We start from the raw sequence: 20,693 nt of genomic DNA on the forward strand, positions 1-20,693 counted from the left end.
TCACCATCTAGATTGTGGCTGTTTTGCTCTTATGTTTCTCTTTTGTTTCTCTCTCATCCAATATTTTGTTGGATGTATTTTGGTAATGTTGAATGGTGAATGTTCTCTCTCTCTCTCAAAAATAAAATGTGGGTGAGAGGTCTGTAACAAATATTGCGAGATTTATGAAAAATTCTCGTGATAATATCTCAAAAATTTGCCTGAAAGTTTAAAACGGCAATTTCTTGCGAGATTTTCAAAATATTCTGAGATTTATGAACAAACATAAATACCGCAGTTAGATAAGCTAAGAGATTGCAGATTGGGCATATATGAGTTGGATCTGGTTCAGATTTGTCTGGGTTCGAACCCCAGTATGACTTTGAGGTGCCAGTATTGGGTCCAAACGCAGGTCTGCCATAAGAAAAAACATGTCCAAGTCCTATAAGGATTACATGAAACAGATCAACCCAGTTCATAGTCGATAAAATAATTTTTTTTACATTGGAAAATCACAGGTCTTAATCGGAAATCATTGATGCAAGTTGTTTTGATCAAATCGAACTCCACAAATGTGATCTACATCATTCGTTTAGTGAGTATCTACATTTAAATCACCAAATATGATTTGTGTGTGCAGGATTTTTTAGCAATTCAAAAATCAAGACAAGGTTGAAAACGCAAAATATTGTGATTTAAAAAATCATATATATATATTTTTGTTGAAAAAATATGATCTAAGGGTAGATTTTTATTAAATCGACCATGATGAATCTATCTATAGGGTCAGATTTGATCAGAACAAGAGGGGTTTGAAGGTGGGGGATGACATAGGGGATGGGTGGAACTGAACTTGGGAGAACAAAGAAAGTAGTCTCTCTCTCTCTCTCTCTCTCTCTCTCTCTCTGAGAACCTCAACTCAAATTAAACCTCCTTAAATACACAGATTTCTGTCCTGATCGGGGGATCATTTCAGATTAGAAATCTTAAGAACTCTGATATATGGATCTTGGATAATCTTGGATCTAAGGATGCATTTTCATGGCCCCTGTCCTCATGGGTCAGATTCACTCAGTGCCAATCAGGTGCAATCACATTGCACCAAAAGTGTGCCGCTGCACCTGACTGCCCTTTGTCTGACTGGTCGACCCCACAACTGAGAGGCTGTACTCGGAGCAGTGTGACAAATATCGCGAGATTTATGAAAGTCTCACGATAATATCGCGAGAAATTTTCTTAAAGTTTAAAATGGCAATTTCTCACAAGATTTACAAAATGTCGTGAGATTTATAAAAAAACATAAATACCGCAATTTAAATGCGATATTTATGTTTTAAACGGCTATTTATCGTGAAAAAAAATCATGTATTTTTATTTTTAAATAATTTTTATTAATATTTTCTTATAAAAAATATTTTTATATTTTAAAATTATTTTTTTTATTGCGGAGATTTTGCCAAAAAATGTGAGTTTTATGGATTTTTTTTCAATTTCTCACGAGTTTTTACAAAATGAGAAATTGCCGATAAAAACGTTTGTCACCGTGACTCGGAGGGCAGTCAGATGCAGCAGCTGCCCTCCACACGTGTGAGAAGGATCCCACCACTCAACGTGTTAATGTGATTCACATGGCATATGAGAAGCAAATGATAAACATTTAAATGGGATTTATAAATCTTATTCAACTGTGCACCCTTTACCCACATGTGAAATGGTTTTCACATGTTTGCAATTTTCCAATGGGTTTCACATGAATGAGATGTTAATGTGGGTACCATGCATGCGTAGTCCGGCTATTTAGCAAAGTCGTCCTCAAGATGTGAGGCAATCCTCTCTCTCTCTCTCTCTCTCTCTCTCTCTCTCTCTCTCTCTCTCTCTCTCTCTCTCTCTCTGCAAAGATGGACACCAAAGGAAAACCCATCCGGTGCAAAGGTTCTCTCTCTCTCTCTCTCTCTCTCTCTCTCTCTCTCTCTCTCTCTCTCTTAACCAATCTTCTCACATCCAATTGCAGGAGCTGTAAGTAGGAAGCCAGGGGAGCCATTGGTGATAGAAGAAGTGGAGGTGGCTCCCCCTCAATCATGGGAAGTGAGAATTAAGGTCATCTGCACCTCCCTCTGCCATACCGATGTCACTTTCTGGAGTTTTCCTGTAAGCCAACCCCCCCTCTTTTTCATTGTTTGCATATAGAAATCACACTTTAAATCAGGGACCTGACTGACGGTCACCGTCCCGGCGGATAAAACTCCGTAGGCCGCCCCAATGTAATCAGTATCAATGTGTATCGGGCGATGGGCAGAAATTCGATAGGCTTCACCCTTGAATCGGTTATTTTTAAATAAATGTAAAAAAAAATACTAAAATTTTATTTATAAATATTAATTTAATAGTTTTAACATGTGTCACGGTTCACATGTAATAATTTTTTATTATTTTTGGGTTGATAATACAGCTGAATCTGTGGCCAAACGATTACACAGATACTGACAACATTGGGCAGCACCCTCAATACCTTCCACTCTTTGTGAGAAGAGAGGATACTAAATAACAGGGCTGGTAAACGAGCAGAACGAACCAAACACAGCTCATTTACTACTGGACCCAGCTGGGGAGCTCGAGCTCTCGAGCCAAACCCAAGCAGGCTTGTCCAAAAGGAAATGTCAACGCTGGGATTCAAACTTCAAGCCCTCTCTACAACAGCCATACAAACTAACCACCTATCCAGATGCACTTTTGGTGGCATATTTCACCACATATATATGTATGTATCCTCTTTCTCCGGGCCAAGATGAGCCGAACCGAGATGAACACCTATTGTTCATACTCGGCTCATTTACAGTATACGAGCTGCTCGCAGATCATCTCGCCGAGCTCATTGACGCACATGAACAAGCTTCGGGCGAGACGAACCAAGCTGAGCTGCGAGCTGCTTGGTTCGTTTCCCAGCCCTACTAAATAGTACTCTCCTCCCCATTTTCTCTCTCTCTCTCTCTAACTCGTTTTCCTCAGGAACCACTTGGAGCCTTTCCCAGGATTCTTGGCCATGAAGCTGTTGGGTAATACTAAAAAAAAACACTCAATTCGATACTATAGCTTCTAATTGCACCAAAACCCATGAAGGAAATTAATGGTCATATACTCATGTGGGGGTATCTTCTAAACCTTTTGTTCAGGGTTGTGGAGAGTGTGGGAGAGAAGGTGAGTGAGTTCAAGGAAGGAGATGTAGTGGTGCCCTTCCTGTTGGCCAACTGTGAGGAGTGTGTTGATTGCAAGTCTGTGAAGAGCAACATGTGCTCAAAGCTTCCCTTTACAGGCACAAGTAAAGGAATGCCTAGGGATGGTACAAGCAGATTCTCAACTGCTAATGGGGAGACAGTGCACCACTTCTTCTCTGTCTCAAGTTTCATTGAATACACAGTCGTGGATGAAGCTCACATTGTCAAGATCGATCCAGAGATGCCCCCAGAGAAGGCTTGCTTGCTTGGATGTGGTATCTCTAGTGGTAATTGATCTGACATTGACTCTAAGAAATTTGCATTCATTTGGTTCATTTATGCAAAAATATACTGCTAATGTTTTTAAAAATATAGTGATTTGTATTGCAATAATATAGAGATATTTTGCCTAACCCCAGATTGCCTTTCAAATATATATATATATATATATACCAAGCCAGATTATAATAGTAAATTACATGATAAAAAACAAATATCACTTGTTATGTGAGCATTGTGTTTTTATCACGATATTAACATGATGAAAACATTTTTTTTTACGATATTTATGTTTTATATGTTTGTATATGCGCCTATATTTTCCCAAGAAAAAAACAGATGTTTCAAAATCTACAGAGATTTTCCTGAGAATGAGATTTGTGACATTGGTTGTAGTGTAGGTTGTGTAGCTAGGGATATCATCGGGTCCTAATTTGGCTACCGAATCTGAATCCAACAGCCAAATTTGGACCCGATTAATAATCAAATTAGTGTTTGGTATCGAGTTTTGTGTTTGAACCCGAATACAGTCTAACTAAGATGTCTATCTGACTAAATCTGGCATCCGATTAAGTGTAAACAACAGGTTTTAAGCTAGTCAGATCCGGATTCCGTTTTATTTTATTGCATCCAACTCCATATCTGAATCTCAATCCGATTAAGTCAGATCCGGATTCCGTTTTATTTTATTGCATCCAACTCCATATCTGAATCTCAATCCGATTAAGTCAGACCCGATTAGGTCAGACTCAGCAATGCCTACATCCGACCCGAGTCCAACCCTAAGTGTAGCAGGAAGGTTGAGACCAGTAGTTGATGGACTGCAAGCATGCTCGGCTCTATCGAGCCAATAGAGCTTTAGTATGGAGGTTCCATATAAGGCTGGTGAATGAGCCGAGCTTGAAGTGATGAAGTTTGTCTCATTCTTGTAATGAGCCAAGCTGAGCTAATTCAGCTTGCCAAGCTTATTTTACATGTTCCAATGCCAAGCCACGAGAGCAGCTCGGCTTGTTCCACGAGGACCCTGACTATGCCCTATGGGTCCACCAGCTACGTGATATGTCCTGTATTAATTATTGGGGACCCATTGTGGCCCAGGGGAAGCCTGCCCTGATTGAACCTTTTCACAAAGTTTATAGAGAGGGAGGATCAGCTGAAATGTGTTTGCACACTTTCAGTGTGTGGCTGCACTTGATCACCCTCCATCATTGCTTGGCTGATCAGATGAAGCAGCACACTAAAAGTGCACAATCACATTGCACCTGATAAAGCTAGATGCAAACTTACCGGATCCAGTATGGGCATTTTATGATTTTTGGCTCTTCCGACCCGTTCCGGAACCGACTTTTCTGTGTATTTAGCTGATCCTAATCAGATCTGTTTGCCTCCCTAAGCTAGATGTGTATATTTAGCGCCATCTAAACCTTGTTCCTAACTATTTCACGAACCATCACAGGTGTTGGTGCAGCTTGGCGAATCGCCGGGGTCGAAAAGGGATCCAAGGTTGCGATTTTCGGACTCGGGCCCATAGGTTTGTCGGTAAGTTGGAATTCTGATGTTCCTTGTCTTAACCTTTTGGTTTGGTCACTGACTGGATTTGGCTCATGGTTCGTTTGGTAACATGTGAAACTTGAACAAGTCCATGCAACTCTTGATCATGAACTTGGTTAAAGTTTAACCTGATTTCCAAACGCACTTGTTAGTTTTCCATGTTAATTGGAGAATTGAAAAGTATATTTCAGCATTCAGTCGAGAAAAAACTTGGATGCTTCATGTCCACATGGCAGCAATAAATCTTCCACATTCCACGTAGGATTGAAGTCCGATATGAATCAGAAAAATCCGTAGCATCCATCCTTAGATGGACGGCCAAGATCTGATGGATGTGGGAAGAGCAAAGGTCAGCATGACGAGGCAATTGTTTTCTCTTAGAAATGACAAAAACGACTAGTGTTAAATTAGGGTGTGGAGCTGGAAACAAGTTCCTCAAACCTAAGTCACTGTTTGGGAGCTGGTAATTGGGATGGGAGTTGAGAATTTCGATTGAAAGAATGGCACTGAGAAGATTGTTTATTGAAATGAGAAAGGTAATGATGCGCCTTCTCATTTGCATTTTGTACTCAAAACCAGAATTGACAACTACTACTTCGTAGAAGTGGTAGCTGCCAATTCCAGAAATGAAGGGCTTTCATTTTTCTAAATCCACAAACTCCCTACAACTCCCAGCTGCTAAACTGAGCCTGAAAGCAATCAAAATCCAAGTCCGATGAATTCCACGAATCCAAACAATAACTTAATTGTCATGTATAAATTATTTCCATGACGGCATGGGTATTTGCAGAAGTCTTGGGAGCCGTCTGTCAGAATAGATAAAGCCAAACAGAAAATTTGGAAATGTCATAGTGACACAGGCGTAGCACGTGATGCCTGACCCCATGTAAATAGGGCTGGTAAACGAACTGAGCAGCTTGTGACTCAGCTGGGAGAGGGTGTTGCGTGTGCACCTCCGGAACTCGCATTGTAGTTACAGTGCATGTTCTGGGGTCCCGACTGAGCACCGCGTGGTGCTCAGTCACGTGTAAGGGGTGTTGTACATCATACACATATAACCTGCCCGCCTCAGCTGGGGTTGTGCCTAAACCTCGGGTAGTCTCGTTCAGGCACAAGCCGAGCTTGAGCTCAGCTCGGCTTAATACGAACGCCGAGCGAGTCACAAGCTCCTTCAGCTGGTAAACGAGCCGAGCCCGAACATGCCATGTTTGGTTCGTTCAGCTCGTTTACCAGCCCGAACATGCCATGCTGGTAAACGGGTTAGACTTGGGTCAGATCTAATCATTACCAAGTCTGACTTAATAGGATCCTAATTCAGATTTAGAGTCTGATGAGAATTAGCCAAAACCAAATCAGGATCCGACTTACTTAAAATCTGGCACTAACATGCGTTGGAGTTTGGATTTTAGTCGGATTTGAATTTTTCTCCTATGTGAATACAAAAGCCGATAGTGAATCCAGATTGGGTTGTTTGTTAATCGGATATGGCTTCGGCTACTGAATCTGACTAAAATGGATTTGAATTTCGTCGTGTATCTGACCCCAACCCGAACCATTTACTTCCCTACCAATCTACCATTTGCTTTTAGAATATAGCCGGCTCAACCAGACTGACTGATAAATGGGTCGGGCCCAAGTACAGCCAAAATAAAATATAAATAAAAGTCCAACCCAACCTGACCCGTTTACCAGTTGGGCTTAAAGGGTCTATCTTGACCTGCCAAAACTTGGCCCCTATAATAACTGGGCCTGGCCGGGACCCAGAAAGATTCCAGCTGGGATTCAGGTAGCCAGGGTCCGGGACATTCCTTACTGGGCCTCCTCAGCCCGATTGTTGCCCTCCATCTGCTGTTGGGCCACACAACTGACACAGGCTGTGGGGCCCAACAGCAGCACACTCAAAGTGTGCAATGTGATTGCACCTGATCCGCCCTCATTCCTCCAACGGAGCCTGTGAGCTATGTCACCTAGACGCACTTAACGGGTGTGTTTGAATCGCGAACGCTTATGGACAGGATGTGCTGTCCATTCATGCGCCCCAAAAACAGTATTTTTTTAGTGCGTCCGGCAGTGTTCGTCTTCCTCAGTTCCTTGTTGGGGGGGCGCACAGAACAGTGGCGGACATCAAAATCGCATCGGCCGGATGCACCAATGTAGCATCCCGCATTTGCATGGGCGTCCGAACGGTGATTCAAATGCCCCCTAAAAGGACATGGGACACACGCCTTTCCTGAAGTTTTCCACTAAAACTACTACATGATAGGACACGACACCTGAGTAAATTGGAGAATCCCTGTGACAAAAACTGTGGACCCCAACAACTAATTGCCTGGGAAATGATTTCCGATAGTTTAGAAATATCCAGAAAGGGTACAGCTTGCCGCTGCTATAATAATTTGTTGACTCATAGGTGACTTTTGAAAACAAGCCTCTAAGCATACTGCTGCAACGTGTCAGATAATAATTTTAAAAAAATATTGACCTCCATATTTCTTAATCAAGTTTCCTAAGCACCATCAAACGATGGTCACAGTGTTTACATTGATCATCATCTTCTAAGTTGGTATATTTTGCCTTAATTTTGCTTTTAGGTTGCAGAGGGAGCCAGGCTGAGAGGTGCTTCCCGGATCATAGGGGTGGATATCAACCCAGACAAGTTTGAGAATGGTGAAGTTCATATATCTCGAACTTTTGACTGTTGTTAACTTTTATGAAATGAAATGTTTATTTCCTCTCTTAAAAAAAAATAGATGAAGCTCTGAAAGCAAATTCTAAACTTTGGATCATGTTTAACATGGTTCTATTCACTATTTTCATTTGTTAAAGTTAACTCAAACATGATGTTTTATACCATTTTTAAACCTCCCTTATCTTCAAGAATTGTGAGCTGTTGATTTTCACCATCTCAAAAATGAATCTTTGTAATATATGATGCATGATAAAAAAAACTCTTATCGGAAAATATTGAATAAACCATGTTAGACACATCTCTATCTCTATGATTAGATATATTTGGTGGCTAGATCCATACAAACACGAGTATTTACAGAAGTGAGGTATCATGGTACAGAAGCATCACATATTTTTCCTTTTGAAAAATACATCTTATTTATGCTTTGTTAATTAAAAATTTATTTCTGTCAATTTAGCTTAGGTTATCTATCATTCAAGTTAAATTAATAGATTAAAGCTACTGATTTGCCCTTAAAATAGCTTTTTTCTCTTTGTTAAGGTTTTCTATGTTCATTTTTTTCCACACACCGTTGTTTTTCACCTATCCAACCTCTAATAACAAGGTTTCATTCATAAGGGGCTTCTTCCCGTTACCTTCATTTCCCATCTTTTTGAAAATAATGTCATTTAAGCAGGGAAAAAAGTGAAACTTTTCCATGATTTAATTTGGGTTTTGAATATGAATTTGCAGGAAAGAAGTTTGGGGTGACTGATTTCGTCAACCCTAAGGAATGTGGTGATAAATCAGTAAGCCAGGTCTGAACCAACTTATGATTTGCATGACATATCTGCCAATGGTGTTCCTTATTCATGTAGCTGCATTGAACCATCTATCTTGAGCAAACTGGTTCCACTCATCCCCTAGGTCATCCCTATCTTGGTACCCATCTTTGGGATTTTATCGATGCAAGTTGTTCTGATCAAATCTTATTCCACATATGTGATCTACATCATTCATTTAACAAAGATCAACATTTAAATCACTGAAATCCAACTTGTGTCCAGTTTTTTGGCGATTCAAAAACCAACGGTTGATAAAAATACAAAATTTTGCGATTTAAAATATCATATTTTTTCATTGAAAAAATTATGATTAAAGAGTTGATTCTTAATAAATTGATCATGCTGAATGCATCTATAGGGTCAGATTTAATCAAAAACAGCTTGCATGATAAGATTTAAGAGGGGTACCAAGATGGGGGATGACATAGGGGATGAGTGGAAGTGAACTCCTATCTTGAGTGTGTAATCGTAGCTAAAAACATTGTCTGGACTCCCGTTGGTAAAACCATTAGGTCTCCCCCTTTTTTTTTTGACAGAAAAATCTGGGGATAGGCAGGCCCCTACGAGTTATACAATTAATTATACCATTGGGATTAGAACTTGCAACGTCCCCCAACACATGGTGACGTGCACTAACTGCTCCTGCCAGACAAGTGGAGCCCCCCGTCGGTCCCATTTAGGTCTCCCCTGCCCACTGGATAGTACAGCCTCGCAAGTTCGAATCCCAATGGTATGGTTGTATAACTGGTAGGGGTCTGCCTAACCTCAGCTTTCTCTGTCGAAAAAAGATGTTTAAAAACCTTAAACCTGAAACCGCTTAGATCGGCCTAGCTTGGGTACAAAAAAAAAATAGAAAATTTTTTATTTACATACCTATTTTTAGTTTATATTCTGAAAAGAGTCCCCATGTTTTGTGAGAAGGCATATCATAACCTGAAACTATCTAGTGGATAACTAGCCGGTTTTTTATCCTGCTATCCAAAAACTGCTTGTTTTTAATTAGGGTGTGTTTGATTACCTCAGACTCATCTTGTGGTTGAAGGCATGGGCCCACACCTTAATCCAAATCCTCATTTTAGGCCAAAACCCCCCAAATCCTCGGATTTTAAGTCTGATCCGGCGGAGGACACACTAGAGATCCTCGGTTCCCTAATCCGAGGATCTCTAGGTAGGGGTGGCAATTTCTGACACACCCGCCAACCCGACCCGCCAACCCGCCTATTAGGCGGGTTCGGGTTGGGCTTAAGCCAACCTGTTTAATAAACGGGTCGACCCGCGTAACCCGTTTATTAAACAGGTCAGGTTCGGGTTGGGGGTATGCCAACCCGCCAATCCGGCTGACCCGTTTAATAAACGGGTTAGGCGGGTGGATCAACCCGCCAACCCGTCTGCCCGACCCGTCAACCCGTCAACCCGACCCGCCAACATGCCTACCTGCCAACCCGATCCGTCAACCCGCCAACCTGAAAACCCGTTTACCCGACCCAACCCATTTATTAAATGGGTTGGCGGGTCGTGTCGGGTTACCCGTTTATTAAACGGGTCGGGTTCGTGTTTGCCACAGCCGACCCGTTTAATAAACGGGTCGGGTTCGGGTTGAGGTATGCTGACACGCCAACCCATCAACCCGACCCGATTGCCACCCCTATCTCTAGGTAAAATACCTCCAATCTTAGATCCGAGGTAATCAAACGCACCCTTACTTACCAATGGGGGCTCCGGTTGTCTGGTAGGAGCAGCGAGTGCACGTCACCTTGTGTTGGGACCTTTCAGGTTCAAAACCCAATGGTATAGTTGAATAACTGGTAGGAGTCTGCCTAACCCCAGCTTGCCTTTCAAAAAAAAAAACTTACCCTTAAATACATATTCCAAGCATGGAGTTTAAGTGATGCATGGGTATATACTTGCAGGTGATAGTTGAGATGACAGAGGGTGGTGCTGACTATTGCTTTGAGTGTGTAGGGCTAGCATCTGTTATGAATGATGCATGCCAAAGTAGTCGCCAGGTAAGAACTTCCAACTTTAAAATCTTCTTCTTCTTCTTCTTCTTGTATGTGTTTGTAAGCAACAATGGTACAGATGCATGTGTGTATACATGCTTGCACACCTTTAATTTGGTCCAACAAAGCTGGCTCTTTATAATCTACACTAGAACTGACCTAAACTTGGGAGACAAACAGGTTGGAGACATAGTAACAAATATCGCGAGAAATTGCCTTAAAGTTTAAAACGGAAATTTCTCTCCTGATTTTCAAAATATTGTGATATTTATGAAAAAACATAAATACCGTGATTTAAATGTGATATTTATGTTTTAAACAACTATTTATTGTGAAAAAAAAAACTGTGTTTTTATTTTTAAATAATTTTTATTAATATTTCTTATAAATTTTATTTTTTATTTTTTATTGCAGAGATTTTGCCAAAAATGTGAGATTTATGAAAAAAAAATCAAATTCTCATGAGTTTTTGAAAAATGATATTTTGCCGTTTTTAACTTTTGTCACTACGGTTGGAGACAGTTGAGGTCTAGTTATTACCGAATCTGATGTAGTTGGATATGCATTTTGACTCGTAGTCAGATGAGAAAAAGATAATACCAAATCCACATCCAATTAATTAGCTAATTAGATATATATGTTTTTATCTCAGATTATCTATAAGATTAATCAGATTTGATTCATATATGGATTTGGATTTGGATTTGGATGCAAAACTGCATATTGAATCTGAATCCCATTATAGGACGGTACCTGCTTTACCGAATCCATGTAATGAGATGTGGATTCCGTCGGTTATCCCATTCCCCAGATACAAACAGATCAGATATGGATTGTGTTATGTCTTGTACATAAGCTTTTTTCGCTTAAATCTTGGGTCCTTTACACGGGAAAAAGCAAAATAGGTTTACATGCATTACCTGGATCAAGATCTGGATCATGCAATACCCAGTCAAGATCTGCATCCAGAAAAGGGGTGCCCATGTTAGAGAAGATCCGATCCACTTGGGTCCTTAACACGGGTCTCTAAAACCTGTTTGGCAATGTGGATCAGGAGATTAGTAGAACTTGAAAGTTGAGGATCCAGGAATGTTGCTCCCGTGGATCAAATCTTATTGCTATATGGATGTACTCCACAGCTTTTACTAATCAGTCCCCATAAGGCTTGGCATCGGTGGACTATCCAGGGTTTGCTTCATAGGAGGACAGACCCATTAAGTGACCCATGTCCATAAGAAGGTTCCTCGTCATTAAAGAAAAAAAAAACATAAGATTGCAATTTTACTACTTAGGATCTTCCTGTAAAAAATCACTGGCTGGCTTTGTACACATGGCAGCAAGACAACCTTGGCTTCATTTCTAAACTCAATATAATATCACTCTATTACCAACTGGTGCGATGTGATTGAACACTTTAAGTGTGCTGCTGCACCTGATCACCCACCATCTTTGGGATACAGCTTGCCGGTCCGAGGCTGGATCAGGTAGAATCACATTGCACAAAAATGCATGTGCCGCTGCACCTGACCACCATCCATTTTTCTGACATAGCTTGTGAGCTGTAAGGGTCCAACAGCAAATGACTGGTCGTCTGGTGCATCTGCATATGCACTTTGTGCAATGTGATTGCACCTGATCCAAATTAGACGGTAGGTGATCAGGTGCAGCAGCACATAAAAAGCGTTCAATCACATTGCACCTGATCTGCTTTTCAGTTCACTTAGGGTGTGTTTGATGATCTCAGATCTCAAATCTTGAGATCTGATGTGGCATGAAAAAGCATTGATGTGGCCCAGGTATGCAATCGCATTGCACCTGATCTCAATTCGGCTTCACGCCCAGATCCGAGATGATCAAATATTTGCCTTTTTACTCACTATTCTTTGGCTGGAGCGTCTCAAAATTCATTCTTTGTTGCTTAATTTGATAGTAAATTAATGAATGAATGGGTGTGTGAGCAGGGGTGGGGCAAAACCATCATTTTAGGGGTAGAGTCATCTGGTGCACCGCTCTCCATCAACCCACACGAGCTGCTGATGGGGAGGAGCATAGCCGGGTCATTCTTCGGGGGTGTCAAGCCTAAGACTGATATCCCCATTTTCGCCGCCATGTACCAACGGAAGGTGATTGACTCTCTCTCTCTCTCTCTCTCTCTCTCTCTCTCTCTCTCTCTCTCTATATATATATATATATATATATATATATATATATATATATATATAACTGAAATATGTTTGTGTGCTGATATGAAGCAAGATTTTCATAGGTATCTAACAAGGCAGTTGCATCTGCGTGGTCTATTTGCTAAGATTGGATTGTCGAATCATCATAATCGGATCAAAAAATATAATTTTTTATGCTTATATATATATATATATATATATATATATATATATATATATATATATATATATATATATATATATATATATATTGTGTGTGTGTGTGTTTTACTTGTTAAAAGAGGTATATCTAGAGCGAGTCCGAATCAGGCACAATTACATGGCACAAATTATGTGCATTAAGCACCTTGATGGCCCTCCATCAAGCCTAAGACTGATATCCCCATTTTCGCCGCCATGTACCAACGGAAGGTGATTGACTCTCTCTCTCTCTCTCTCTCTCTCTCTCTCTCTCTCTCTCTCTCTCTCTCTCTCTCTCTATATATATATATATATATATATATATATATATATATATATATATATATATATAACTGAAATATGTTTGTTTTTCTGATATGAATCAAGATTTTCATAGGTATCTAACAAGGCAGTTGCATCTGCATGGTCTATTTGCTAAGATTGGATTGTCGAATCATCATAATCGGATCAAAAAATATAATTTTTTATGCTTATATATATATATATATATATATATATATATATATATATTGTGTGTGTGTGTGTTTTACTTGTTAAAAGAGGTATATCTAGAGCGAGCCTGAATCAGGCACAAATTATGTGCATTAAGCACCTTGATGGCCCTCCATCAAACCTTAGGCCCCACAAGTGACTGGCCTGTCCCAAGATGGAGGGTGATCAAGTGCTTAATACACAAACGTTAAGTAGGCGAAAGAGAATCGATTTGGAAAACCACGAAGCGAGTTTCCTACTAAGGAAACCGAGTTTCCCATATTTTGGAAGTGGGTTTCTCAAAGCTTCGTCTCCTTTAAGAAACAAAGAGTTTTTCACTACCGAGCTTCCTCATGTAGCAAGAGGCTTCCGGTAACTATGGTCTTGCCACCCGCATTTCTCAAATAGTGTTAATTTAGTCACAATAGAACTTAATTCTGTCTAAAATGGCACTCTTTTGGCATTGCAGGAACTTTGCTTGGATCCATTCATCACTCATGAAGTGAGCCTCACTGAAATAAACAAGGCGTTTGACCTACTCACCCAGGGTAAAAGTCTGAGATGCGTAATTTGGATGGACAAATAGGTGATGGAACCTGAAATTCCTACTGAAGTTGGATTTGTATTGAACTTGACATTACTTTCTGTAATAGCTTGGAGAATAGTAAGACTATGTAAGGTAGACTGTTGAGTTTTGTATGGCCTTGCATTAACCTGCCATGAAATTCATGGGTATTTGAATAAATAAAAATTTGTTTTTTGATTTATGAAATTTTTCTTGTTATTGCATTCTATTATGGCTTCTACAAGTGACCCGTGCGACGCAGACAACTCAATTTAGCCAGCCTAACACCCCCTAGGCGACCATCTCATGAAGAGTTACCTAAACTGATGTTTAGCTCAGCCTTGCGATCAATTGATAGCTATACATCATTGTGAGCAACTCTACCCAAAATCACTCACCGACGTCTAGGCATTCACTAGCTTAACCATGTGTCATTATACATGATTGGAACCACCTAATATGACCTATGGAAGAATTATCCCTGGCCCACACGCACCCCGTGCATACCAAACGCTACGCGTGAAATATCTTATCCGAGTAGAGAGGTACTTAACCAAATCTCCAAAGGCATCATCTTGTGTGACGTTCATCGTCCACATGAACGCTTAGTGTCTTTCTATCACCTGCGCGATAAGTTGCGCCAACAATGCAACTTTCTATCACCTGCGCGATAGACTATGTATACATATATGTCCCCAAACATTAGGTGTCCTCTTTCACCAGCGTGGCAAATAGTGCATACGAGCTTAGTTTGTGACAACAAGATTACATGGTGATAATCACCAATTGGTTAACGAGTGAAATAAAGGAAAAAACACTTTTTATTGCACTAATAGGGACAGTGAAAACCTTTTCCGGCACAAGTGCGCCAGAAGCAACGCCAGTAAAGGTATCATCGTTAATGCATTTACTGGTTCAACTTGACCTCGCCAGTAAATGAACTGCTCCAGTAAAGATATTTCAAAAAACTAAAACATCTTGAACTGACGCAATATTGCGGACAGCTCTTTGCTCCGATTTTTTTTTTTAATTCCCTTTGGTTTCGGCCTTGCATTAAGGGACACACCTCCGAGTATTGAACTCGCAACGTCTTTCAATTTGAATGCCTTAAGCCAACCCACCACGCCAGGTGTGCCGAGCCCATGTGGGGGTGTTCTGAATTTCTTAGACAGGTAATTAAGTTTATATTGAGTTGTGATGATCTGATGCTTTATTGCTAATTATTCCATCACAGTGATACTAATATGGTGTATCCAGGATTGAAGGGGCTACTAACTCAAATCTTATAATTAATATTTTTTGTTCAGACCTAATTCTAACCAGTTCTTAGCTGGTTTTTGGTAGCAGTATGGTTGAACCTTGGTTTTTAAGTGGGATCATGCTGTTTTGGGAGTAAGTGTTCTTGGCAATGCTAAATCAGTTGGGAGTCCCTTTTACTGCTTATCAAAACACACACCTAGGGGTGGCCATCAGACCAGCCCAGCCCGATTAAGGCCCGACAGGCCCGACCCATATTCTGGCCTTAGCCTGATTCGGGTCGAGCTCGGGCCAGGCCTGTTGGGCCCACATGGCCTGGCCGATTAAGCGAAAATGCTGTTTTGGGGGATGTGCACATATTGATATATTGAAAAACTCTTGAAATTTGCTGTCCACAAGGTACATCTATCCATATCGGATAGAAATTTTAAGCATTCTACTCAGTTTTCTGAATTAATTTCTTTTTCTTCCTCAGAAAGCAAATTGTTTATGAATTGAGAGTACTAGTTCTTTATTCCTCACCTTCTTCTGTAAATTCACTAATTGAGACTGATGAATCTTCAACACTTGTAGACCCAAGTTTATAAATTAATTTGGTGTTGTAAATTTTCAATAATCCTTGGAAAGGATACAATGAACCTTATTTATCAAGAAATATTGGTAGAAACCCTGTGAAGGTGATTGAATAATTCTTAAATGAATATAAATACCATTTAATTATTGGTCCATGACAGGGTCCTGTCAAAAGAAAATCAGAAAACTTAAATGAGCATTTTTTGTCACCTGACTATGGTTCAAAACCTATGGGCCATCTCTCTTTTTTTTTCTCGGAGAAACAGCTTTGCAGAGACCTAGCTGCACTGGCTCAGCCTGCCCTACTTACGGTCTATGTCCATATCAGGGGGTGACGCCCATGGGTCTGTATGGGGGGCGTGTCCCTTACTGAAAAATCCAAGATAGATGTATTCTCAGGTGGTCCGGGCAACCTCAAGGGTTTTATCAACCGAAAGCTGCCAATTTGCAGTTAGTGATGAGGGATTTTTCCCTTGGGCTAGCCAAAAAAAGAACTCATGAAAAAAATGTAAGCATATATAAAATGAAAATTATATAATATATAATATGTAATATATAAGGTACTTAAAATATAACAATGTAAAGAATGTTTTTCTCTCATTAGACTTCAACTAGTCCCTGACCTTTCAGGACAAAAGCATGAATTTTTTTTGTTATATATAGGTGATATTCTAAAAGCATTTTTTTGAGAATTATATATATTTATTGCTGACAAAATCGTGAAATATTTTCAAAGTATCACCTATATGTGCTACTTAGATGCAGATGAAGAGTCATAAATCTCACATGTTTTTTTTGGCAAGCAAAAATTTTGCAAGATGTAACAAAAATGAGAATATTTTAGGTATATATATTTATATAATATTCAAAAATATAAGAAAATAACACATACATGTGTGCGCTCATGTGTATATACTAAACATAATTATAATCATAGAGGAATGAAAACCTGCCGACTAAAAAGCATGCCAAATCTACCCAATGGAAAAATTTTGGTATTTTTTTCAAAATTATGACTACATATGTGTTTAGCATAATTGATATACTAGAAAACGACACTTTGATCATGAATTTTGAATAGAAAAAATGGTATTTGGAACCTCAAAAAATTATGAAAATTATAAAAACCTAGTCATGCAGAGGAATCAAATGCTCCAAAAACTGATTCCTATAAAAACAAGCATATAGATCACATATGTACAATCCTAATTTTAAAAAAAAAAAAACCAAAAATCCAATAAAATATGTGGTGGATAGGTTTGGCATGTTTTTTTAGTGGGTAGGTTTTAATTCCTCGTGTAATAGCAATATTTTTGACATTGAGAAATGGAAACCTAGAAAACGTACCAACCCTACTCACTAAGATTTTTCTTGGTGTTTTTTTTTTTTAATTCTGACTTTACAAATGTGTTCAGCGTGATTGATTTACTAGAAATTGGGAATCATGTATTTTGGATGGAAAAAATAGTATTTGAAGCCTAAAAGTTTATTAAAATTGTAGACCTTTGATTTTTGAACCTTATAGAAACCTGGAATCAAATGATCAAAGTATCAATTTTTAGTAAATCAATAGTGTTGAAAACATCTGTGAGGTCAGTATTTCAAAAAAACATTAAAAATTAACAATCTCAAGCAATCAAGTACCATCTGATAGGGATGCAGTCAGGTAGCATCCCACTACATTTTAACGGCTCATAATTATCCATCGATGTTATCTAGCTGCTAGATAACTATTATGAGTGGGGCTCAGGCTGTATTGTACAGCCTGAGCTCGATCAGGCTGATAGCATAATCGGGCCCAGGCCTGACCCATTTACAAAATAAATGGATCAGACAGGACTGGATAGGCCAGGCCCAATTAACCGGGTCGGGCCTAAGGAGCTCGATCCGAGCTCAATTATAACCTGGTCAAGCCAGACTCGGACCAGGATATGGATCGGGTCTGTCGAACTCTCGTCGGGGCCTAATTAGGCAGGCCGGTCAGATGTCCACCCTCTGAGCCGTCGTCACAAACTTGGAGAGAAGTGTGACGTTAAAATGACCTGAGAGGTACAATTTGAAGTTTATTTGAGCGATGATTTTGCCAATGACGGACGTCAAAAGACATTCTCACAACCACGTGATTGCACATCGAGCCACGTTCTCTTGTCTTAACCAATGATGGGCCCACCACCCAGATAGGTCACAGCACCAGCAGCCAACAAATATTCAACAAATAAAAACTTTTGTTTAAATAAATAATTATATTAATCATCAGCGTACCTTTGATTCTGTATTGGAAGTGAAACTCTAATTTTAATATTGACAAAAATCTTATCATATTCTCTCATTTTCGTGATTGTCTCTATAGAGCAAAACCAACTTACATTAGGGCACGTTTGGAAGCTAGAAAAACTTCATTGGAAAGGAAAGTTGTGCTTAAGAGAGTTTTTTATATGAAATTTGTTCGTTTGTAAATGGAAAAATAGTCGGAGTGCTTGCCGGAGGTGAGATCGATGATGGTGGTGACGATGAGATGGTGGGTGGTGAGATGTGTGGTGGGGAATGTAAAAATAAATTTTCTCTTGGTAGGAAACATTCTTCCACCCCTCTTCTATGGAGGAATATTTTCTATGAAAAAGTGTACATTTTAGAGAAACTCTCTCGGTAACAAAGTTTCTTTCATTTGGAAGGGTCAAAAAATCAGTATGAATTCTTTATTTTGCATCACTTTTCTTGCATAAGAAGGTAGGCGTTGCATTCATTGAAAATAAGATGAGTGAGAATCGTTTACGATGGTTTAGGCATATTCGGCAAAGGCCTAATGATGCTTCGGTTAGAATGTTGGAGCAATGAAAAAATATATTAGCTAAAAGAGGTCGGGGTAGGCCTAAGAAGACTTGGATGGAGATGATAAGAAAGGATATGAATGCTTTGAACCTCACCGAGGACATGACATTGGATAGAAATGAGTGGAGGAGAGGGATTCACGTGGAGGACCCAAAATGATTTTCTTTTTGGTTCATATCGCCAACCCCAATTGTTTGGGATGAAGGCGTTGTTGTTGTTGTTGTATCACTTTTCTTCCATCTTTCTCGCTTACAAACGTGCCCTTAGAGCTTTTATTTATTCAAGTTCTTTATACTTAACAAAAAGGCAACTCATAATAAATAAATAAATGGCTAGCCTCTCAAAAATTAATAAAAAAACAAAACTTCCTTTGAAAGGATTTCAAATATATACTTGCCAACATTACATGTACAAATCACTTCATATCAGAGATCCAAGATACTCAACGCACATCCTAAGGGTGTGTTTGAATAAAGAGACACGGGTCCCTTTCTAAGGTCAATCCTGCGTTTGATACGTGGGAACCAATTCAGCGCGGACCCACTGCTTCATAATTCAGAAGATGGGACAGAACCTGGGGATGCTACTCACTGATCTTGGACAAACGCCACCTGGTGTGTCCAGGTCTCATTTGTCAGCCTACGAGGGAGTTTTGAAACTTGGAACAAAACCCGCTCAAGGACACAACAGTCGCCCAGTGTGTGTGCTTGTCCTGCATTTGCAAACCAATTAGGTGAAGACTTATGTCACATGAACACAACTGTTGATGCAGGAATACAACAATTTTTCTGAAGTTTCCAATATGACTTAGTACATAAAAGGATCTGAAATGAGAGCCAAAATTAATGAAGTATCCATGTAACATAGGTAAAGACAAAACAGCTTTCATTAATTAAATTGTAGCTATATTTTGACCAGTCAAACAGAGACGCCAAAGTCGGACCCTTGGCATCCAAAAGAGGGCTGGGAAATGAGATAGACAGCTCACTGGTTGGCGAGAGGGTGGTGTATGTTCCCCCCGATGATTTACTGAATCCCACGTCTGTGTTTGGGGCTTTGAATGAGCACCACGTATACAAGCACATGGGGCTCGTATTCCCGTGTATGTTGACATAACTTTGCATCGGACTCTAGTGTTGTTGCAAAGAATTAAGTACCCTTTCTTGCTATTCTTCTCATAAAGTGATGGTTTGAGAAAATGACAAAAATGTCATTCATTCAAAAAAGAAAAAACAAACAGTTCAAAAAAAGGACAAACATGTCCTCCATCCAGAAAGTCGAGGATGATGTTGACTCTTCAAAGTCTTCTTCTTCTTTCTCCATTCAAAAAAAGGACAAACATGTCTTCCATCCAGAAAGTCGAGGATGATGTTGACTCTTCAAAGTCTTCTTCTTCTTTCTTCGTTCAAAAAAAAGACAAACATGTCCTCCATCCAGAAAGTCGAGGATGATGTTGACTCTTCAAAGTCTTCTTCTTCTTTCTCTGTTCAAAAAAAGGACAAACATGTCATCAATCCAGAAAGTCGAGGATGATGTTGACTCTTCAAAGTCTTCTTCTTCTTTCTCCGTAAAACACTGTAAAACCTTCTCTCTCTCTCTCTCTCTAGAGAAGAAATCAAGGGAGGCAAAGAGTTCTCACTGGAGAAGGTCATGAACATCAACTCTCTCACTCTCTCTCCCTTCTCTCTCTACTTCTGTGCACATCCAACAGACGATCCTACATTGCTCCATCAAACACCGACTGACCAGCACACTGACTGTAGCATCGTTCAACTTGAAGAGTTGTGGAGTTTGATTCAGAGTTTTTGCCCTTACAGGAGAAGGGTTTGGGGGCTCCTCTCAGCATGGGTAGCATCGTTCAACTTGATTCATTGTGGAGCCTGATTTAGAGTTTTTGCCCTTACAGGAGGGGGGTCCATGGGCTCTCCCCCCCCCCCCCCCCCCCCCCGACGCGGATCCCGGACCCCCCTGACGGGGGGCTTGAGGGGCAGCATCCTCCGGACCAAATTTTTTTGGGGCCTTCCAACAGCGATTTGTAGTGTTATCGGGCTTTCCTACAGCAATTTGTAGTATTTTC

General features: G+C 39.9%; 1 protein-coding gene across 1 annotated transcript; it reads left to right on the forward strand.

The window, feature by feature from the left end:
* The first annotated feature begins 1,754 nt into the window (after positions 1-1,754).
* LOC149816382 (alcohol dehydrogenase-like 2) lies at positions 1,755-14,164 on the forward strand. The gene is made up of 10 exons (XM_089988217.1): positions 1,755-1,911; positions 1,991-2,127; positions 2,986-3,032; positions 3,150-3,478; positions 4,927-5,009; positions 7,613-7,688; positions 8,446-8,510; positions 10,448-10,543; positions 12,499-12,660; positions 13,862-14,164. Exons 1-10 carry the CDS (start codon positions 1,878-1,880, stop codon positions 13,976-13,978), a joined length of 1,146 nt encoding a protein of 381 aa, XP_089844343.1. The 5' UTR covers positions 1,755-1,877; the 3' UTR covers positions 13,979-14,164.
* Positions 14,165-20,693: the final 6,529 nt, after the last annotated feature.

The sequence above is a fragment of the Nuphar pumila genome, chromosome 14, assembly GCF_984573655.1.
Source record: "Nuphar pumila chromosome 14, dmNupPumi1.hap1.1, whole genome shotgun sequence".
Taxonomy (NCBI): domain Eukaryota; kingdom Viridiplantae; phylum Streptophyta; class Magnoliopsida; order Nymphaeales; family Nymphaeaceae; genus Nuphar; species Nuphar pumila.